Below are 24,615 nucleotides of genomic sequence, written 5' to 3' on the forward strand. Positions count from 1 at the left end.
AACAAAAACTGAGATTTATTAAAATACCTACTGTACAAAAAATAAAAATAATTGACAAAGTCAGGGTTAAAGGAAAATAGAGAAAATAATTTATAGTCCTGCACAGTTGTTAGTGACTGGCTCTATGATTCCCAGAGGCTGAAGCGAAGTAGACACTATAAGTAGTTATATAAAAAATAAACTAGTTGTGTTATACCAAAAAGAACAGTTATCAGCATCTTCAGCTGCTAAAAAAGAAGGGAGCGATGGAAAAGTTCAACGCCTTGCCCAATGTCCCCTGGCTTGTTTTGTTAGAGGAAAATACTGGTCTCCTGACTTCCAGTGCTGTTGCTGCAATATCACAGTGAAACCAAATACACAATGAAAATTAGTTGCTATTATGGCAATCCCTGGGAGAAACAGAAATACCTATTCCCCTGCGAGGGATAAGAAGTTAAGCTAAGAACCCAACACAAATGTTCTGTGAGGAAGTTTGGTAGAGCTAGAAGACAGGACATGACCTGATTGCCCCTAAGGAGGAAACAGCGGTGAAGCAGCAACCTCAGAGGCACGTGAGATCCCTACTGCCAAGGCGGAGGGCAGAGGGCAGTGTGTGAGAGGTTTAAAAGGCCAGGAAACTAGTTTCTAGAACATTCGATATATATACGTAGAGTCTGAGAAGAAGCAAATTGTTAAGCACTATGCTAAACTATGACTGGGAAGACAGATTTCAAAAAAATTTCCTAGGGCACTTCTCCAGAAGAAAACAAAAATTAAGGTCAGGTCTACATCAGCCAGTAACAGACTTCTGGGCCCCTAGATTCATTTATTTGGCTCTGCTGACTGTTTGGCTCCATTTTCCCTTAGCAAGTGTAAAAAACGCTTGAACACCACCACCCTGGGATCCTGTTCAACCAATTCAGATAGCTGTGGCCTTTTAACTCACATCCAAGTGACTTGGCTTTATACCAATATCATTTCCCCTAGTAGAGCCTAAGCCTAAGCGAGAAAGTACACAGCTCAGGGAGCCAGGAGTTAACTGGCTGTTTCCATTCCATAAAGGTCTGCTTCTTTTCCTAGATAAGGAAACAATACTATAGCAAGAAGTTTCGATCACTCAATATGACATATCACACTGGATCCACAACTATAAAAAGAGAATTAGTGGGAATACCACTGTCTATTCTTAAAGCATCTCTCTTGAGGGGCTTTAGGCAATTTAACTTTTCTTTTCCAGCCCAATCCCTTGGGAAATAAGCAGTGATGATTTATTCAAACTTACATTTTACAGATAAGAAAACAACAACAAGAAATTCAAATGCAGAGGGGGACAGAGTGCATTAAGGCTACACTCTTCTTGCTGAACCACATTTCCTCCTTATAATTATACAGCACATACAGAACACGCACATTTACTTGTATGGAGCTGACTGTGATTGAGATTACAGCACGGTCCGAAGGTAGCCTGCGGACCTGGCCATACTTGGGCCCTCATCACTCTGTGCTGTCATGTTCCTTTGCCAGGGTCACAATTTCTTGCCTTCTCTCTCACAGATATCTATGTCTGGAGATGTCTCAGTTTTTAAATGGCAAGTTTCTTTCTCCTACACAGCAAAGAACCTACAAACTCCACTTGTCCCTTAAAGCCATGTGGTCGTAATAACCTTTCCAAGTCCGTCTGCCTGTGCTGATTCTTTTCCTAATACACAACCAATTTATTGGTTTATGTTGTCTTGATTCCTCCTCTTTGTGGTATAGCATGATCTTCAGAGCTAGTGGGTACGTTAAACTAATAGGTATTTAGTTGTATTAATTTTTCAATAGGAGGTGGTAGTGGGGATTTAGAGGAAATAATAATAATGTACACAGGATTGTGAGATCGCATCAGATAAAAATTAAAGGGCTATTCTTCCCTCCAAAATAAGTTTTACTAAAAGATTCTGAAGGAAGAAAGTTTTATTTTGGTGAAAGACATTAAATGGCCTGGGTACAAAAAGCAGAAATTAAAAGAAGCGGGCAGCAGTGCCCCCTGGGTTGTCTGTTAAGTAGTTTGCCCTGTACAGTTTCTGGAGAAATTAAGAAATGCAAATAACCTGGACAGATTAATGGAAGCCGAAGATAACTAGCAGGATACAAAGAAACAGCACCTTTCACTATGAGGAGGCGTATTCCTCCAGGCAAACAAAGAACCAGGACAGAGTCAACATCTGTTTCATATAACAGCTTGGCTGCTGAAAGAAGCAACCTCTAAAAAATGGCTTAGCTGACAATCCTCAAAAACCATTCAATCACTATTGCATGGGCTGAAGTAAATGGGTAAATGAACACAACCTGCACTTTCCATACTACTCTCACCACCTTCTGAACAAGAAAAGTTGTCTTCTCCTTAGAGGAGAAAATAAAGTGCAAACAAAAATCCTCATGAACTTTCCTTTTGATTGACAACTAGCAGCAATGAAAACTGAAGCGGAAAGGGCAGCTAACTGCTTTGTAGCGTTTCTTTGCCTTTTCCAAAGTCAACTGGGAAGACAAGACTGCTAAAGAGTATACTGGATGGGGGTGGGGGCCAGGATAGGGGGTAGGGAAACAACTCAGACATAACTCATTAGAATATTAAGGAAAGAAAACAAGTCATTTGGCACAACCAACCAAGATTCCAGAATTCAGTCAGAGAAAGAAAAGGGAACATGATGATGTCTGGTTCCTTATTGATAAGTGGTAACAAATCACACATGTTAAGAAATGAAAATTTTCCTCTCTGGATTCTATCAATTGGTACATGAAATTTCAAAATCATGAGAAGACCACCTATGAGCGCATAGAAGTCTGTTCACAGATTTAAGAACTGGAAATTTCTAAGATGAAAAATTATCAGAGCTGTGATGTCACTGCAGTGTGACCACTGCTTCCAACTCAGTTAAACGCCAGATGCTTCACTTCCCTAGTAATGTGGTTAAAATACATAAGCCAAACAGAATGAAAGCAATTAAGAGGCACTGTGACAGACAGAAGAGATTTTTCAGGTGGAATACGAAAACAGAAGGAAAGGGATAAAAACATTCACTATCAACACTCCAGTGAGGTTCCTTCCAGGGCCTTTTCAGTTTAAACAGGTATACAATGAAAGAAAAAATCACCTTGTCTAGAAGGCAGAGAGGTGTGACCACAAAAAGAAAATGCATTCAACATGTGATTTGTGTTATCCTCAGAGACCTTGGGGAAACGGGACTTTATCAAAAGGTGTTTTTTTGGGGTGTGAGGGAGTAAGGGTATTATTATAATTAAAAGTAAATCTTCCAGAAGTGTTAGCTATAGGTCAGGCAGTGTCCAAGTACTTGACCCACATTAACTAATCTAAGTCCTCACAGGGATTATATGCTGTAGGAAATATTATTACTACATTTTACAGATAAAGAAATAGAGATATAGGGGAGTAGACTTGCCTGGAATCATACAGAGTATCTGGGCTTTGAAACAAGTCACTAGGAGGAAGGAAAATCCTTTGAGAGATTAATTTATCTGTCTACCCAGGATCCTGCTTGGTGTCTTGCACAACATCCAGAAAAATAAAAATAATAGAGCGAGACAAGCAGAGTAATTAATTAAAGCTTAAAGAGAAAGGCTTGAGATTAGTTTAAAAAAAAAAAAAAAGCTCCCCAAATGAAAAAACCATACAGGAAAAAAGTTCCCTGAGCATTACTAAAGAATGTCCTCCAGAGGGATCAGAACACTCAGCCTAGCTGGATGGTATGAAAAAATATCCCTTCAAGCATGGAAGGGATGGGGGGGGCAGTTAGAGCTCAGTGGTAGAGTGTGTGCTTAGCATGCACGAGTTCCTGGGTTCAATCCCCAGTACCTCCTCCAAATACAAATAAATAAACCTAATTACTTCCCCCTCATTAAAAAAAAAAAAAGAATGGAAGGGATTAACTTACAAATGTGTTTTAGGCCTATAAGAAATAATATTTGGCTTTAATCAAGGAGAGAAGGACACATTTAGAGTTTTCTCTTGTCTGTTAGCTTGTCTAACGCAGGGACTATGCCTGCTTTGACACTGCTACCTCCATCATATTCTAGAATTCAGCCTGAATACATAATATGTACTCAGTAAATATCTGCTGACTGAATGAATCAAAAGGATAAAAGAATATGAAAATGACATGTTGATGGAAGATCCTAAAAGTCTGAGGAACTACCTAGAATAAGGTAAGACTTTGCTTCAGAAGGCAGTCTTGAAGAAATCAGAAGAGGAAAGCATGACTTCAGCACTAGAGTCAGAACCACAAGAATAAGAGTTTGACTTGAAAGACCTCTAAATAAAGAGATAAAACAAATGATAAAAGCTGCTACAATAATTAGAAAGTCCTAGAAGTTTTGAGCAGGGTAAGGTGTTTATGTTTTATCAATACACTGAGAATGATACCAGCAAAGAAGACTTTAAATTGTTCATATAATAATAATAAAAGAAGCAGCAGACAACATATGGGCGCTCTCTGTACCAGACACTGGGTACAGTGCTTTCTGTATTGAGTACACTGGTTGAGTGTAAGTGCTCAGATTTGACTCCTACACCTCCTTTTCCAAATAACTTTGATCAAGTCACTTAATGTCTAAGCATCTAGGTGTCCTGTGTCTCACTATCTGTGAGATAACAATAGCATCTATTCTCTGGGCATCAAATTGCAAAGATTAAATGAGAATGTGCGGGAAGAGAAGACAGAAGAAATTTCAGAGTTCCAATTTACGTAAGTATAATTGGTACAGCCTGATGGGTATGACAGGTAAGCTGAGGAGAGCAAGACACTCTCAAAAGAGTGAGACAGGACTCACCCATCATACCACCAGGCTGGACTAGGTCTATCTTTGTGTCATCCCTTATCTTATATTTACCCCCACTTAATTTCATTATTTTCAAAAATTTCATTAACATCAAATATTTGTTTTCATGAAGGTCTCCATCACTGAACCATGAGTCCCTTGAAGACAAGATGTGTTCTAAATCTCTTTTATTCCCAGCTCCTAAAATCCTGCTTGACATACATAAACTTGCACTAGAGTGACTGCATGAACAGTAGGAAAAGACCATATGAGAAAAATTGATGTGAATGAGATTTATAGGAATTTTTAAGTGGAAGTTGTAAGGAAAACTCATTAAAAGAGAAGACTGATAAGAACACAGAATTATGTACATATATATAACATATAAATTATGCAGGATACACATATACACACACAAGCATCTATCAGTGTGTGTGCAGAGACATTAAGCCTGTTAAGATCTACCAAAAGTGACTTTCATTTAATTTAACTCCATTAGTCATTGTTATTTCATCCTGTGCCATTTCTTCTTACTTGATAAGGAACACAAGGTCATGCCTCTTCCTATTTTGAAGAAGTGAGAAATTGAACTTAAGGTTGGGAAGTGGGTGATGGAGAGCCTCGGAAATATCTTGAAAGAGCAGAGGAAGGAATTAGTGGGAAGGAACAGGGGTCATGCCAATCTCCTGAATTAACCATAGGATGTGCAGAACTTCTTGAGAATTCTGCACTTCAGTGCCATTTGGGCTCTTAGTATCTGCCTATCTTTACACCTAATTTCTTGAGTTTCTCCCTTGATTTCAGAATTTTCCCCTGGATTGACAATCTGATTGAACTCTGACTCACCTGTCTTCTGAATATATCTCTATTGGTGAATAATGGTTTCATATCTGCATATATTGAACTTAAGACACTTAATTCTTTCCTCTTGAACTTAAAAATCTTTGGGTCAAGCAACCTCCTCTCAAACCATTTGATTTTAGGAGGTCATAATTCTCCCTAAATGCCACATACTTTTTGTTAGGATGAGCCTCTTGGTATATAAGATTTACTCTAAATCCTAGGAAAGCTACACTCTCTACATGTGTTAACCTACTTTTCACACATTCTTGGCTGAGATGTGACCTAATGCTCAGTCCCACTCCACACAGAGTAGGTCTTCAAAAAATATTTGAATAAAGGAATTAGTGAGTGAAAAATCAAGGATTGCACTTCACCTAATATACTGATTCCAATCCTTGAAGCTCCATCTTTTACTTACATCTCTCAACCTCATCACCAAGCAGGAACAAACTAAAGCATTACTACCAAACTCTATCGTATCTTCTTCATTGTAATTTCCTGAACTGACCGAATTCTTTGTTAACCTATTTACATTTCAGCAACTGTCAGAGCACACACAGTTCTTTCAGCAAAATTAAACCTTGTTTGGGAACAGACAGCTTCCTACCTTAAACATTCCTGTCCTCTAATTTGATCTTTTGAATTGTACTGAATTTCAATGGCACAGAGTCAAGATTATAATAAATTCCTTGATGTATTCACTTTTCCTAATTGTCCAGATACATTCATTAATCATTTATTACTTATATCATCCAATTAAACATCAATAATAAACATTTTACCAATTAATCAACAGCTTCATACACCTGGATGGTATTCAAAAAGAATTCTGCATCTAGCCTAGTAATAATAGACTTACTAATTATCATATTTTAAAACAACAGAATTCTCAAACCATTCATTTTGATTCCATGGATTCTTACTCTATGTCCTCTGATTTTAATAGAGAAGCAAAGAGTCAACAGAAGCCACAAAGTAATACTAAAATACTCGACCTAAAAGAACTGTCTTAAAATTCTTGCATAGAAAAGTTATTCTATTACAAGAACATTCATGTTTTATAATTTTTGTAGTCAAAACGACAAAACCAAATGTCAAAGGAAAACCAGAATTTATCAGTCATGGTTGATTTTAAATATTAATCATATAAAAGTCAAAGGTGGCTATAAAACAGACTGACAGAAGTATGTTCGTCCTACGTACAGCTCTTTAAAACATGCACCTGAAAAGATCAGCTAATACATTCTTAGAGAAAAATTAGAAGGGATCAAACACTATTAGAATGGCATAAGTTTTGTGTTCCCATTTCATCAGTCTAAAAACAGGTCACAGAATGAGCTTTTTACAAAAAAAAAGGGGGGGGCAGGTTGAGGGCAATATCACAAAGCGATTAAAGAGATAGATGAGAACTTTCTTCTAAGTCATTAAACTCACCAATATTACACTGCACTCCAGAGCACTCACTATTTTCCTGGGCCATTAGAGACTTGAGTAGGTTCAGTGAATTGACTGAATTCTTTGTTAACCTATTTACATGGGTTACATGGGTTACTGACATAAAACACAACCAAAAAAAAAAAAAAAAAAAAAAAAATCCCAGACAGAGAATGTAAGGACAGAGTGATGTATAGTATGGGGAGCAGCCTATCCAATAAATGTGCTTGCCCAGCAAAGAGCCCATTGGCAAAGATTATAGGAACAAACGCATTCTGAAAAAATCTAATATAAGAAAACCTTCAGTATGACTACAAACTGCTCTAAAATACAGTTCTTTGCCCTGCATAATATATAGCTTATTTTTCTAAGATTATATGAAAACTCTCTTCATATTTTTCACTAAGACTAAAATTCACTCAACAAGTAAAACCAAAAGAATATAGTGTATGAAATGGCACCAATAGTGTAGTTCTTTAATTCACACAAAAGAAAGCAACGTTTATATTACTTACAACTCTTCAACAACCTTTGAAACATATAGAGAGGGAAATATTTCTAGGAAGTGTTATCAAGAAAAAAGGTAAAACTGAATCACGTTCTAGAATAATACGTCATCGTTATGTCTTAATTATATGTAACACAGTAATATGAGCTTAGTAAAAGTTAAAGCCAGTCATAGAAATAATTTTAAATGATATACCTCCAAGTTCTTTTACATTCAAGATGGCATTCTGGAATGGCACTGCTTTTATACTAAAACCTAAAATTAGAAAACAAAAACAAAGAATTAGCAACTTAACTTTTAAAAATGTGTAAGATGCTCAAGGAGGGAGGGTATAGCTTGGTAGTAAAGTGCATGCTTAGCATACACAAGGTCCTGGGTTCAATCCCCAGTACCTTCACTGAAAAACCAAATAAACCTAATACCTTCACCCTGCAAAAGAAAAAAAGAAGAAAAATAAAAAATGTGTAAGATGCTCAAATCATTTTTTAAGGCAGATTAAAAAAGCTCATGTTTACTTTCTATAGCTCATATTTACACCAGAAACATAATTTTTGAGATAAATTGATAATCCAATATTATCTTCTACCACTAAGCAAAACCTAGTTGTATGTTACAGCAAAATAAAACCCTTTTCTTCAAAATATTACCTCACTTTTTAATATATAATGTCACTTGTAAATTTTATCAGTTGTGAGAAAGACACTCGGAAGTATCAAGAAAACTTAAAGAAAATATTAAATCTACCAGGACCTTTGTGTCTAATTCCTAAAGTTAATTTTCCTTCACATATAACTCAGCATAGAGACTAAGGTATCTGAATTATAACCATCTCATACTGGAATTACATAGTATTTGTTACCATTTTCTTTTAAGGACATGGTTAAAGTCATACATAATTTTTTTCTTAAAAGTATAATCATAATTATCTATACATTTTATAATGCATGTAATAAATGACTTCTATTATAAAAGTATATTTAGAGTGCAGCGTTATGATTAACTCTGTATTTAGGACATAATTATCATCGTCTAAGTCAATCAATTCAGTTCTAACATATGTGACTGTGCATTTAACTTTACATAGACACACAAACCAATATATACACTAAATATTTCTGAAAAGATCCACAAGAAACTAGAACACATAATGACTGTCGGGAGAACTGGGTATCTGGAGGTCAAAACAAGAGAGAGATTCTTTTGTCATTTGAATTTTTTGCACATACATGTACTTCTTTTTAAGTTAAAAGCCCTACTAATTTTAAAAAATTTATTCAGTAATTTCTGAGCACCCAATCAATTTAAAATTTTAAGCATTATTCAATACAAGATAAATAAGGTACAGTCCTCTTTTCAAGATTACCAACAGAATAAAGGGGAAAACATACAAATCTTTCATTTGAAGATATGATGAGTGCCTAGAAAGGTAAAAAAATGTTAAGTACAATGTGTATAAGAACAATTCATTTACATGGTTTTTGCTTTACTTTATAAAATAGCAAGTCAATAGGTGCCTTATTATATTCCACCCTATTATTACTATTCCTTTGTTGTATACTGTCCTAGAACTTTAAGATTCTATATATTACCTTCTAATTAAGAAAGTGAATACCATGTAATGGTTAAAGAGTGACTTTGGAGTCGGAAAGAACTAGGTTTTAATAAGCTCTGTGACTGGGCAACCTATCACCTTTGGGTTTCACCCTCTGTAAAGTGGGTATGATAGTATGTATCTACGTCACAAAGTTGTTATAAGGACGAGATAATGTATATCTTCTGCCTGAATATATTACAGATTCATAGGACAGAAATTCTGGTGCTTGTTTATTAATCAAAGTACTTAGTTGGAGCTGTAAATGTTACCACTGAGTGAAAAGTACCTTTGTAGGAGTGATGAAAGTATAAACACTTGAAGTTTGTTGTACAGAATGTAAATGTTCATCGGGCTCTCTAAGAATCTTCCAAAACATACCCTTCCTGCGTGGGTTTAATGCAGACTGACAGAGTCAGTATAGCATTTTGGTTAACGGTACATGCAGTCACTGAATCTTAGTAAAGCAGGAGGAGCAGGAGGTGGCTCCCTGTGACTGAAAAACAGGCACATACCTGAGCCTGCAAGAAAGCCTCTCCAGGTGTCTGGCCTCTGGGAAATCAAGGAAACTCAGTGCCAATCACAATACTCCTGCTAGCACTGAAATCTTCCTACAGGAGACTTGAATGCTTGAATGTATATACCTACCTCACAGGGGCGCTTAATACGGATTAAAAGGCAATGATTGTGAAATGTTTAAAATGAAAACCCTATGCATGTGCTGAACAGTCTTTCAGTGATTATGTTCAGGACAACCCAAGGATGAATTTTCCAGAGAAATGGGACAGACCCCAGCTTCGAAAAAGAAACAGTTATGGAGCATACCAGCAGTGTTTAATCTGCTTTGATTCTTGAAAGCTGACAATATGCAGGCACCCAGAGGGAATTAATAGCCTTCCGGAAATAGCCACACCCATATGCAAAATACAACTTTTGTAATTTATTAATCCACAAGGCAGATTATATAACGGTTACCATCTTTAATCCTTGCACAGACTCCGTAATAAATTGACTACAAAAATGTCCTCACATGTTCACTCTAAGTAAAGTAACCTAGCAAAGTTATTTATAGGCATATAAATGTTTCTGCAGAATACTCATAAATGTTTTCTTTGCACACAGAACACGTGTGGCTAGATTTATACTGCAAAGGTATATACAGTCCTCCATTCTGCTGTGTTTGTATTATTTTTACAATATAGCTGTGGTAATTAATGTTTGGAGGGCGAAGCCTAGACTATCAGTTCAGCAAATAAGAGAATGTACTATTGATGTAAGAGAGTATTTCCCTATTTCAGTCACTGCAAATGTTTGAAAGGATTAAAAAGAATTAAAATTTAAAGACACATTTTCAGTTCACCAGAAGGGCAATCAAGAAAGGCAACTATCAGATCAGCTATATCTTATTCCTTTGCATTGAGTTGGATGAGGTCAAAAAGGGAAGTTACTATTTGGTAGTGTTACTAAGGTCAATCCATCCAAATTCCTTTCTCAAAGGGTTGCTTTGAGGAATAAAAGCCACTGGCTTGCCTGGGCTCTAAAGCAAGAATGTCTGGGTTCAAATTCTGGCTCTACCATTAGTAACTGTCTGATTTTAAGCAAGTTACTTAATTCCTCTGTCCCTCAGATCCCTCATCTTTACAGCACATTCAGTGCTGTAAAGTTTTTTTTTTTTAAATAAATAAAACTAAAAATCCAGAATACTGATGGTCATCGAATGACCACTGGAAGCTTTCTCCCAATCAAAATCATGTGTGTCCTCAAGATCAGATATACTCTGAAAGCAGTAGTAAAAATAAGAGTTGCTGAGGTAGCAATTAACAACAAACATTTATTGAGGACTTCTATAGACTAAATATTTGTGGTCTTCTTTAACACTTCTTTCCTTCTCAGTCAATCAATCAACCAATCACCAAAGCCTATTCATCTGCTCAGCAGTTCTCCAACACACCTACTTCTCTCCATCCTCACAGCACAACAATGGTCAAGCCCCACCACCACCACCACCTCAACAATTCCAAGAACCTCCTAACTAAACTCTGCACCTGCCTCCTCCATCACCTCACCACCTGAGCATAAGTGATCCTCCTGAAATGCACTCCTGTTCACATCACTCCCCCAGTCAAAAGGGTCTGATAGCTTCTCACTCCTCATGATATATTTGGAAACACCTAAAAAGGCCCTACATAGTCTAGTATTTCTTTCCTTTGTTAGGCTTATTCTGTACCATCTCCCTCTCCTTTATATCCTTCAGTTCCTAAAACAAGAGATGTTCCTTCCATCTGAGGGCCTTTGCACATACTGCTCCAGAAGTGTGTGTTCTTTACCCTTCTGGCAAACTCTTCAGCCTTCAGGTGGTGTTTTAACTTCACTTTGTCCGGCAAGCTTTCTCTGGTTGTCCTGAAATAGGATCCATGTGCTTCTAGCACTCAGTATTTCTCCCACGTGACTTTCATAGGGCTAATTACATATCGGTTTATTTGTTTTATGTTTTACATATTGGCTAGACTGCAAGGATTCAAAATGGAGAAACAGTGTATAGTGTATCTTGTATGCCATTGCTAGGTCATACTAGGATCTCAATACGTGTTTAAAGATCTATGCTAAGGGTTTATATTTATAGTCAGCCCTCCATATCTGAGAGTTCTGCATCCATAGATTTAACCAACTGCAGATTGAAAATATTTGGGAAAAAATTTCCAGAAATTCCAAGAAGCAAAACTCGAATTTGCTGTGCAGAGGCCACCACTGACATTGTATTTACATTCTATTAGGTATTATCTGTAATCTAGAGATGATGTGAAGCATACAGGAGGATGTGTATAGGTTACATGCAAATACTATATTTTTACATAAAGCATGATGGAATTTTGACATCCGCTGGAGGGGGGGTAGTCATGGAACCAAATTCCCCTAAGATTCCAAGGGACGACTGTATTTCTGAATTTACCTGTCATGACAATCCTTAAGTGTCTGTAACTACCGTTCCAGGAAGAAAGTCAAGTCTAGAAAGGTTAAGTGCTTGGCCCAAAGGACTAAGTGCTATATTTAAACTTGAACTCAGGTCTCCTCACCAGAGTCCACCAGAGCTCCACACTATAGTCCTTCCTCCGTATACCAACCAGCTGAGAGCTTACACTATTTTGTCCAGTTTTGAACCTAAACACTAGAGGAGCAGATTGGAAAAATACACACTTGCCTAGTAAACCCATCAGTTTATTTTCCCTCCTATGTATAAACATTCCAAAGAACCAACCTAAGTGTTCTCAGGTCTATACTACATTGCCTTATTAATGGAATAAATGGAATAAAAATAATAGTATGAGTTAGGAGAGTACTTTTTTACAGATATTATTAATAAAGCCAAGAACTCAGGAGCAGAGGGAAAATGTCCAACTGACTCAGCCATAACAGTGTGCTCACTCTGTTGCTTCTTTGAAAAAATAAGCATCCTCTGGTGCTCTTCACAGGGAGTCAGTGTGCTGAAGTGACAAGGACACACCTAGAAGTCCTAGCCACACCTCTTAGACTCACTAGCCACTTATTTTTTCCAGACCTTGAATCCCTCATCTGCAAAATAAGTGGACTAGATTAGCTTCTTAAAGTTTCCTCTAACATTAGGGGTCCATTATTTATATTTAACCAGGAGGAGGAAGTAACAGTAACAACTAAGTCAATTGTCAATGGCCTCGAATATTTGGCTGAAGGCCTCATGAATAGGTCTCCCGACTCCATTCAAACAATCTGATGGCTAAGGCCTAAGTTACATAGTCATTTTTTCCTGGCCTATTTAAGCTACATTAGTAAGACTGAAACCTCCCCTAAGATTTAACCCCACAAATTTTAATAAATATATGACTTAGTAACTCTTTGGGGAAATAATTGTTTGCATAGACTTTCAGTTTTTGTCTTTTAGTCCTCAAATCCAACAAAGCCTGTGATACAAGGGAGATGGATTTGAAATTTTTTATTCAGGGAAAGAATTACTGGAATAGTAACAAAATTAGGTTTGAGAGGGAGGTTAGTCTATTTTTATTCATTGTGTGGAACACATGAGTATTTTGCTTGGACCTACAGGCCATCCTCCAACCTCCCCCACCACCGACAACACACAAACAAGTCTGCACACAGGTACACAGGTGCTTGGTGTGCGCTTCCGAAGTTCCTGGGTCACTCTAACAATGGGCTTAAGAGAAAGACATTCCATCGATCTGGTGGCCGTGACTTGGACCAAGGATACAATTTACACCATGGTAGTTTTGTGATGTTTGGATAACGGTCTAGTGAAATTCTTCTAAATATGATTTCAACATCATAAAAGGAAATTTAATCTACCAGCGTTTATAAAACACAACCCTTCAGCAGATACCAAAATTTAACTTTTTAACTCATTTCTTTTAACACATATGCAGCTAATACTAAAGTTATTAAAACATCTTGGTCACATTTTCATGAACTTTTCCTGTATTTCTTTCAAATTATCATAATTGTTTTCTATTTTAACTAAATGACATGCAGCTTGACAAATTTTCAAGTATAATAATACATATCCCGAGAAGAGATTTTCAACCTTTTTCAATTTCAAGTGTTCCGTTTTCTCTAGGTTATTCTCCATGTTACATCAATATATTATCCTAAACTTTTAGATTCCATTCCTCTGGTTTAAAAAGAAAAATAGAGAATGTTGTGTAATCTACAGGTTAACAACCCCTTTTATCAACAAATTCTTTGTGCAGATACAGTCAAGGAATTCACTCTGGACAAAGTTCACTTTTGTTTCTAGACCAATGTGTAAGCTACTCAATTTTTTTTCTCTACCAGCAGGACCTGCTCTTTGCAGGATTTTCTTGGCCCTTTGAGTTTTGACAATTTAAGTATCTTTTAAAAATTATGTCAAAGTAAAAGATTGCTGAAGTTAACAATCCAATAAAGTTTGAATTCCCTTTACTTCTGAAGAAAAAGCAGGCATTCTTGCCTTGCTGAATTGGATGGACATACCTTTCTTGTGATATGTTTCCACTTTAAGAAACCAATTCTCAAGGTATATTACCTTTTCAACTGTTCCAAACTCTTCCAACAAATATTTCATTCTTAATTGGATTGATATAATCAAAACATTATAAAATAGAGAAATAAGAGAATAAAATTTCACACATAATTCAACCATACTAAGAAAGCCCATTGTTATTTTTGCATGTTCTTTTCCAGTTTTCAATTCAAAACTAAAGCATAGTTTTGCATGTTAATTTTCCTCTCCAGAAGACCGTATATGTTTTCCAACCTATGGTCACTTCCCTAGTTTTGAATAGTTTCCTCATGTGCAGACACTGAATGCTTTGATGGATACAATGCAGACCCTGTGCAGATCTCTAGGGTTTTCTCTCTGTCCAGCTCTCTCTCCTCTGGAACTGCACGAATCTCGCCAACTCTCAGCTCCATCTCCCCAATGCAAGGAGTCCACTGAGCTCCACTTTGGTTCCCCCTGGACCTGTGCCTTGGCCTGGGAATGCTCTCCAGGCAGTAAGCTGAGGCGACTGTGGGGCTCAACTCATTTGTTTCTCATCTCTCAGGGATGACTAACCCTTGATGCTTGATATTCAATTTTTTGAAAACCATTTCATATATTTTGTCTGGTTTTATTGTTGTTGTTGTTGTTGTTGTTGTTGTTGTTGTTGTTATATCAGATGGGAGGTTAAGCCAGTTTTAGCTCCTCTGTCTTGACCAGAATCAGAAGTCTTTACTCATTCTTGCACTCCCTGCCCTCTACTTAATGTCTTTGATGTTTCCTTCTCCCCTGATCACCACCCTTACATGCCTGTCCACTAGCATGCTCATGTGGCACCTTCCCTTGCAAAACTAAACTCCCTTGCCACTGCTTTCTCAGTTTCAGACTACCTTCTTAAGAGAGGAATCTATGTGCAATCTTAGCCAAGGGGCCAAAGAGTGAAAAGGACAGTCTATACCTCATTTCCTGCTTGCCCACCGCCCTCTCATGTTTCATGTTAGTTTCTACCCCAACACTCTTCTGAAACTGTTGCACTTTTGATCATTAATGACCATACTGTCAACACATCCAATGGCCCTCTCTCAGATTTTTGGCTTTGGTTTATATTACTTAACTCTGGTTCTTTTGAGCTCTTGGTCCCATTGGACTTCTATGATCCTGTATACAACTGACTGGTTTAGATTCCTTATCTAGTGCAGATGCTACAACGGAAGCTCCAAATGGCAGGGGTATTTGTTTGCTTTGCTCACTGATGCAGCCTCAGTGACTGTATCAGCGGCAGTCATGTAACGGGCATTCAATAAATGCTGAAGGAATGAGTGAAATATAGTTGGTGCTTAGTACTCTTTTCCTCCCTCTCTGCCCATCAACCCTCAACAATCTCACAGCAATCCACAGTTCAGTTGTCTCTCAAATCTAGATCTCTAGCTACAAACTCTCTCTAGTCAGCATGCCTTTTGGCATTTGGATCATTGTTGGAAGTCCTGCCAATATCTCAGAATTAGCATGTCCCAAACTGAACTCATTATCATTTATCTTCAAACTGTCCATCATGTTCTCCTCTCTTTTTATAATTCACTCAATCACGAGGCTAGAAACTGAAGTCCTATTTCTTTCCATTTCTTCACTATCTGCCAGTATCACTGTCACTCTTAGGGGATCAACCACATCTGCCTCTAATGCCCCACTCCCATGGTTCCTGCTGGATCAGCTCTCCACACTACTGTTTCTCCCAACAGCTTCTCTAGTCTCCAGCCTTGGGTCACAACACTTCCCACACCTCCGCATCGTGGGCTCCCACCCAGTAAGATCACTAACATTCCTCCAGACACACTCTGCACTTTCCATCCTTACTCTCCACCCCCCATTCGTCTCTGCTTAGCTCCTACCCATCATACGAGGCCCTACTCAGACGAGGTCTTCTTTGATCCCCCAGATGAGAAATGATCACTCTTAAAATTTTCATTTTTACACCATCAAGTAGAGCATGTATCATATTCTGTCTCAGCACCTGGCATATATTAAATGTTCAGTAAGTGTAAGCTGTTTATCATTAGAATCCTAACCCAGGTGTAAACTTCTTGATGGCTGAGACCTCCAAAGAGGCCTGCAAAAAGGCACTGGGCCTGTTTCAGAATAAAGACAACTCACAGAAGGCTCAATGTTCAAAATGTTCGCCAATTTAGTATCTAATTCATCAGAAAATGGTACAACTGGTTCCCGTAAAAGGGAAACATTAAAAAACTGGAAAAAAAAAAACATATTGTAATTTACAAATAATAAATTGTAAAGTTATTTACAGATAACTTTCTACAGTGTAATTCAAAACTGTGCCCAAGCAATACTACTTCTTGCTTACACCTCTGGTAAGTGGAGAATGTATACCTGTATTACTCGTACATTTTTGGGGGAAGTTATTTTGTTTTACAAGAATTGTTCAGTTAATGAAGTCTACATAATAACCTAATGCATTCCTCAAAAGACATCCACAATTTTACAAGCAACCAGAAAATAATACTTCCATCAGAAATCCTAAGTCTTGGGTACCACTCACCTTCATCTGAAGGCCTGAACTGCCATCCCACCTCTGTCACTAGCTGGGTGACCAAAGCCATATCACCATACCTTTGAGCCTCAAATGATTTAAAGACAGAATGTGGAAAAAGAATCTTACCTACCATATAAGGCTGTTATGAGGTTCACAGAGGTATGGTATTTTATGTAAAAACACACCGATTCCATTTACTGCGGTCTGCCTATTCACTCAACAAGCATCTTAACTACCTCCAAACCTTGTGCCGGGATCTGCATACAGAAAGCTAAATAAGATGCTCTATCTGCCCTTAGGCGCCTACACTCCAGGCTGGGGAGGCAGGCGTGTCAGCAGTGTTGCAGGCACTAAATGGGAGAGAGACAGACACTGCACAGTGGGGGAACAGGGAGTGGTCAGTTCCCTCCAGGGGAAAGGACGGTACTTAGAAACGGCTTCATGCAACAGGACACACTTGAGCCCTGCTCATCCTCACTGTGGTCTCCAAAGTCATCGTGAACTCCTAACTCTTTCCTTATCCTTTAATCAAGCTAAGTCTCTGTTTCTTCACAGGTACACAATTTCTTACCTACAATTCTAACTTCTGGAAAGCTTTCAAAGCCTGCACGTTTCCCAGAACTTATTTGGTGGCAAAACGTGACCTGAAATGATGTAAGGCTCTTGGTCATCGATATTCTTCCTTCTTATTAGGAAATCCTAGTTAATGGTTCCATCATCCACCCTCCACCCAAGCCAGGTCTTGAATCACCCTTGGCTTCTTTCTCTTTCTCACCCTCCAAACCCAACTGGCCACCAAGCTCTGTCAATCCTAGCCCTCAAATAAACATCCATTCTATTCCCTCCTCTCTCCCTCCCACCCACCACCGTCACTGCCTTAGTTAATGGCTAACAGTGGGTCCCACAATTCAGCCTCCACATCATGGCTAGTGTGATGCTTCCCAAATGGCATTAGATCATACAGTTTCTGCTTCCTTAAAACACTCTGATGTCTGCACTATCTACAGACAAAGCTCAAGTTCTTGAGTGTGGTATAAAAGGATTGCCAAGATTTGGCCACTGCCTATGTCTTGTGATTTGACGCCTGGCATTCTAGTAACTATGCACTGCAGCCACACGGAAGTGTGGTTCCCAGAGGTAGCAGTCTGAGCCCCTGCCTTGCCACAAGCTCTCCCTCTGCCCCCAAATCCCTTCTTCTCCCAGCTCAGCCTCTTGCTCCTGCTTGTCTGCCAGGCTTGCTTGTCCTCAAGATCCAATGTAGAAAACTCCATCGGGCATCATCCTTCCCTTCCCTCTTCCAAGGAAAACTGATCATTCCTCTTCCTTCATGTATTTCTGGACATGAACTTAATGTCTATGTGGCTGATAGACTGAGTCTCCAGGAATGCTGGGATCACTGCTTATCTCCAGTTGTTAACACTGGACCTAGCACACAGTAGGTGCTCAAAAAAAATCTGGCTGAATCAATAACCTTTTTAACTTTCCCAGACACTGTCTTGACCCCACTCCTTCCCTGTTGGTTATCCCACAGCAGCTCTGGTTTTCATCTCCTACAATTATTCTTCCGTTGTTTTCTCTAATTAACACCTGTCTTTACTGCTTCACTTTTCAGAAGAAAAAGAGCAAGTGCTGGGGAGTGACAAAAGCTCTCTGGAGCACTTTGATATTTTGGGCTGGATCATTACTTACAGTGGGGACCCGGCAGATGCACTGCAGGATCTGAGCAGCATCCCTGGTCTCCACCTAAAAGAAGTCAGTAGCACCTTCCCCCAGCTGTAATGACCAAAGTGTCTCCAGACATGGCCAAGTGTCCCCAGGGGAGCAAAATCTCCCTTGATTGAGAGCCACTGCCCAGACTGACTTTTTTCAGTCACCTCAGGTAATAACATGGTACACCTGATCAACGGTCCCTGCACCCACCATGCTCCGGATGCAAATGCTGAGGAGAGAAGATTCAGACTCTATCATCTGTACCACGTAGGGCGCGCGTGACCAACAGGAGGAGGCCAGGGTGACGCTTCAAGGCAGAAGGACACTCAGGGGGCCTGAGATGAACCCACTCTGGCAGAGTACTCGAATTCCAGGTTTCAGGGTTACTTTCTACCAACATTCTCCTGAGCCTGACTCATGCAGTGGCACTTAAACGACCAACTAGAAGGACAGAGGGTACAGCAATTTGATGCTATTAAAGCCTCTCTTATGTCTAGGTTGAGAATCAGAGGGTCTAAAAACACATAATAAACTGTGAAGCATTTCAGTGAAATGAGGGGATCCCACCGACAGCAGAGGAAACAAAAGTGTCTTGGGGGCAACGAAGACGAGGGCGAGGACCTGGGCTGGTACCCACCTGTAGTCGACACGACGCTGTCGGGGCTCTCACTGCACAGCTTGGACAGCAAGCTGGTCTTGCCAGAGCCCGTGAGGCCTATGCAGACAAGGTCATACTCTGGGCGTGCTGGCGGCGGTCCCTTGCAGCAGAGGGCTCGAAAACACTGCCAAGAGAGGGGAGACACAGCTCTTTCAAACAAGACTGCATGCACAACTGGGTAACATTCAAAATGACTATGTTTGGGGAAACAATTAAATAACAGCTTCACTCAAAGGAGGAAAGGGGACTTTATAGAGTGGAGAGAACCAGACCGCCTTGCCCAGGTGATCAGGGTTAACATCCAAGGAGTGAGACACATGCAGACTTCCCAGCTCCCCTCCCACGGTGATGGGGACATTGCAAGGGGCACCAACTCATCACGTGGCTCTCTTGCCCCAAGCACACCACCCAAATCCAAGCAGGAGGAAATTAGACACCACCATTCTGAGGAGGATTCTGCAGGACAATTGGTCTGCTCTCCTCTAAAATCTCCAAGTCTTAAAAGTCAAAGAAAGACTGAGGAATAGTTCCAGGGTAAGAAGACTCAAGAGACATAATGAATGCAACGTCTTCTGGATTGAACCCTGGATTGGATGGGGAAAAACATCACAACCTATGTTGCTGGGATGACAGGAGACAGCTGAACACAGACTAAATATGACAGACTGCAAGGACAGTATTGTGTAAGGTTGAATTTCCTGAATTTAATCACTGCCCTGTGGTGGCATAAAAATTATCATCGTCCTGAGGAAAGACAAGTAAGGTATTTAGAAGGGAAGGGTCCTGATGCCTGAAATTAACTGGCTAAGAGCATTTCTAAATCTCTACCTCCATCACCACATCTACATGGTGAGAAGTGAGATAAAGCCAATGTGGTAAAATGTTCATGACTGGACAAGCTGAGTACAGTCTACAGGCAAGTCCTTGCACTCGTCTCACAACACTTTGATATTATTTCAAAATAAAACACTTTGGAAATTCATTAAATAGAGTTCCTGTATATTATCACCGCCATCTTGATCTTTGTTCAATTTTGTTTCAGGCCACTGACCTCGGAGTACTATGAACAGTTGTTTGCTCTGCAAGAGTTAAAGACCAGGGGATCTGGGAGACAGGGAATCACTTGTGTAGGTTTTGGTCTTTCAACTTATTTGACATCCATTTATGAGGAACCATCCATGTGCCAGCTTGTAGAGACTGAAGTATTTAGGCCCTGAAAGGTTCAAGAGAGAAAGAGGGAGACAGGGAGGCAGGGAGGTAGAGAGGGAGGCAGACCTACTGACTTTTGGCTCATCTGGAGATCACGAGAGAAGAGACCTATAGAAAGCCTGTGCTAATTCTTCTTACTCAGGTAAAATCTGAGCCTTGATTGGCTGTCGTACTCTCATAAATCAAGCTTGAGTATTTCTCTCCCCAACTTCTCACACTTACATTAGTCAGTAAGTCCCGTGCCTACACTCTCTGAAAAGCTCTAGAGTCTGTCTGCCCCTCTCCAGCCTAGGCTGCCATCACCTGGACAACACCAACATCCTTCCACGGGTCCCAGTCCACTTACTGATGCCCCCTCAATTCTCCACGTAGCTGCCATTACGATCATCGTGGTCTACAGGGCCCTCCAGCATCCGCTCTACCCACCCCTCCAGCCTCATCCCCCATGACTCCCCTCTCACTCTCCTTCTCACTCCCCCACCTCCAGTTACAGTCACGCTGACCATCTTGCACCTCAAGGCACTCAACACATGCTGTTCCCTCTTCCCCCAACCCAACTCTTGGCAATGAGGTCGGGAACGCCTCATTGGCTTTTAGGTCTCAGCTAAAGCATCGCTTCCCCATGGCCGCCTGCTCTTATGCTAAGAGTATATTAGCAATTCGTGTCAAGCTCTCACAGTCTGTGAATTCATACATAGACTATTACAGTTTCTTATTCATCACCAGATTGTGGGAACCTTATCTATCCATCTTCATCCCAGTATCCTTAGTGCTTCACAGGGAACATGGCACAGAATCTAACCTCAATGAATAACTGCTGAACGATGAATGAATGACATTTAAACTTAATCTAAGAAAAGAAAAAGAAAACGAAAAGGCTAATAGGAAGCTTGATCCATGCTCTCTCTGGCCACCCACTCCCCCTATAAAGATTCAAGAAAATAGTGTTAAAATAAGAGAAATCCTTGACTTTTTCACTTCACTTCAATGCCAGAAGTTAGCCCAGTTCCCAAAAGCACGGTTTTGATGTGCAGGACCTACTTTTTTGGTGTGCTAGAGTTTCTTTTTGTCCTAAATTCACTTTTTCTCGTCTTTTAAGAGGCTCTGTCTACTTCTGGTAAATTCTATGATCATCTAATACACATTCTTCATGGATTTATTAAACTCTAATCATATTTCTTCTCAGTCTTTTCAAGCCTGAGGAGTCCTAATTATTTCAGTCTGCCTTCATATAGCAGCCCCTCCCACTCTTCCATCATATTTGTTGCTCTTCTTTGGCCTAACTTGAGTACCATTTTGCCTCTCCTACAAGGTTAATGACTTACAACTATAAAAAGCCTTCTAGATGCCAATCCATCGCATCCGGGATTTGTAAGAAGGCTGGCTGATTATTGTCTGACTCTTTGCAAACTTTTCCTCACCCACAAAAGATACAAGTCTCCCGGACTCATGATGAGAGCTTTTCTGAGAGTCAGATGTATGTGTGTATTCTTTCAAAGACTGGCTAGTAGCTCTTCACTAAGGAGGGTTCTGCCAAGTTCAACTGTGACAGACACCACCACTAGTCACTCACAGAGTGGTTTCTCTTACTGGGCTGCTTTGATCTTTGTTTTGGGAAGAGAGGAAATACCCTGTTCCTGCTCTGGATACCCCCATTCATGCTCAGCTCATCTGCCAGAATTCCCCTGAACTAGCTCCTGGAAAGAGACCATCCCAAATGCCCTGGCTTAGACTATCGTCAATCTTAAATAGAAAATGAAATTGCAGGTGACTGATTATTCAGTTTCAATTATTCAGATGGCAATATTACTCAATATACTTGTGATGAAAAGCTCCAGAATTTCATCTTCATGCTTTTTTTTTTTTTAATCCAGAGTGTAAAAACTCTGCAGCCAAGCCCACTAATATCTGCATCACCTGTTATTTTATCCTAGGTCACCAAAGACACTTCTGACGTAAAAGGCAATTTAGCAGTGACATTCTACTCCACTCTCATCTTTTTTCACCTCTATCTTCTCCCCAGTGACGTCATCTCTAGCCCCATAGGTCCAACCATGCAGATGGTAAAGACACCTACCACATGACACCTCCCCTCTCCCCTCAATCTCTTTTCTGAATTTCAGGCTATTTTCAATGATTCTGAAAGAATCCAAACTAAATCTGAATATAGCAAAGCCCTCCCCTCAAAACCACAGGCTACAGCAATAAGACATTTCAGAACATAAAAAGCATAAAGGTTAGATTGACAATTACTATAAGGCAGGATCACCTAAGTCACAGACTCTGAGTATCTGAAATAAATAAATCCTACAGTTAACAGGAATAGTACCAGATTTTGAGCCCACAAAATGAGACTTTTAAAACTCTGCTACTTCAAATGGGAGTATTTTGTTTTGAGTCAGTTCCTAAAAACTGTACAGAGTTTTCACTTGGTTTTCATTTTAAAACTTAATGAAGCTTCGGATCTCGTAGTCAATTTACTTAAAATTACTCATTTTGGCCTCTAGACTATACTGTACCAAAGTTCATTGTGTCTGTCTCCTAAAGCAGCTCATGCATTGTTAAGAGTAAGCCCTTTTCACTGGTGTACAATGCTAAACACAATGCCGTCGGCTGTCCTGACAGCAAGCGGCAAACTCAGGCTTCATTCCCAGGCCAGACACTGAGGCATTGTATAACTCTGTGCAGGCCGACAAACCTACCCATGCTTCAGTCTCCCCACCATTCACCAGCAACGTTTTAACACTCTCAGCCACCTCCTTTCCTTAGGAGGATGTTATAAGGCATCAGCTGAATGCTTAATGCTATGACAAGGGTACCATACAGGTAGGCGCATGTTCATTTTCCTAAGGCATCTTAAAAGATTGTTAGCTTTCCTGCGCAAGGGCCTGGCAGCCCACCATGCAGCCCAGACTGTGTGCTACTTCCCTTCCCTCGGCCCACAGCAGCCTCCACATGTACCAGCCCCTTCCAGTACAACCCAAGACACTAAAGACACACAACCGTTAACCTTCACCTGCAGCAGGGAATAGAGAACAGGGTGAGTCTGCATTCTAACGATGGGGACCAGGAGAGGATGGCAAAAGACCACCAAGGTCAAGGTCTCTGTTGCCTAGACTGCTTCAGTTCATAGCTCTTTTCACATGGGGTCCGTTATGACTTTCCTTCCCAAAAGAACTCAGCGTATCTCTCATTACTTGAGGATACAGGAAGGTTCTCCCAGCATGCATCCATAAGCTTCTATCAAAAGTGGGTGTTAGGGAATGGTGTGCTAAGATTTGAGAGAGGGCCAAGACTGGAATCACCAGTAGTAACTCTGTGTTGTAGACTTTGGACAAATTGTAGAACCCTTAGCTGAAAGATGGCTTAGCCAAAAAGCAGAAGCAAAACCTTAGGAATCTCTGCTTGAAGGAGGATGACCATGTGTATTGGGGAAAAGGTAAGCAAAAGATTAAATTGCAAGGTAAAGTGAGGACTTGTATTTCAGTCTCATAGTCTAGTACTAAGGCAGCAAGATTGTCTTAATGTCCCTATTTCTGCTGGAGACAGTGCCAGACACTGGTAGGTCTGGCAGAGCACTGTAGACAGCAGTACTCAGTGAATAACTGCTCCACAAATCGATGCTGTAAAGCAGTAATGAAGCACTTACAGTATATCTCACTTCTCTCTACATCTCCACCTCAATGACCCCAACTACCCTCCAAATCACGCTCCAGTCCCTCAGACTGAGCACTTTACGTTTCTGTGCCACCCAGGTTCCCTGTACTCAGAAGGAAAGGCTCTTCCCTCTCTTTTCTCCTTGGCAAATTCCTTTCAAAGTTCTGCTCGGATGGCATCTCCTCTGGAAAGTCTCCAATTTCCTCAGAGAGAATGGATTCCTTTCTTCCACTGCTTGGTCCTTTACACACACTTCAAGCACTGTAGTTAATATTATGCCACCATGTATTCTTTCCTAACTGGCATTATTATTAGATGATTGAATTATGAACAATGACCCCAAGACATGTTCATCCTTGGTCTGATTATTGGTTCAAAAAGTTTAATTTTACAGCTCCCAAGGGTGGCCAGGCACCAGCGCAGAGCAGCAGAGCTGAGGTACAATTCACAAGTCTAGACAGAGTCTTGCTCGAAATCCTCCCCCTCTGGCACTGGCCCCTGTGTTGACCGTTATCTCCTACCACCCCGTCTCGCTAAATCCCTAGCCTTTGGGGACATGGCATTTGTTTCAATTGATGCTCTGTTTTTCATCATGAATACATGATTTTATTCTGTGCATGATTTCAGTTTGATTGAAACTCTGTAGAGGGGCTGG

The 24,615-nt window shown here is 39.9% G+C and overlaps 1 protein-coding gene across 1 annotated transcript in view; it reads right to left on the reverse strand.

Annotated features, from left to right (window-relative positions):
• ARL15 (ADP ribosylation factor like GTPase 15) overlaps nt 1–24,615 on the reverse strand; it is a 372,954-nt gene that overhangs the window by 218,096 nt on the left and 130,243 nt on the right. Inside the window, exons 2-3 of the mRNA XM_006185922.3 lie at nt 19,074–19,218; nt 7,778–7,837 (exon numbers count right to left, since the gene is read on the reverse strand). Of these exons, the coding sequence (XP_006185984.2) occupies nt 7,778–7,837; nt 19,074–19,218 (205 nt within the window). The remainder of the gene's footprint in view (nt 1–7,777; nt 7,838–19,073; nt 19,219–24,615) is intronic.

The sequence above is a fragment of the Camelus ferus genome, chromosome 3 (assembly GCF_009834535.1).
Source record: "Camelus ferus isolate YT-003-E chromosome 3, BCGSAC_Cfer_1.0, whole genome shotgun sequence".
NCBI lineage: Eukaryota > Metazoa > Chordata > Mammalia > Artiodactyla > Camelidae > Camelus > Camelus ferus.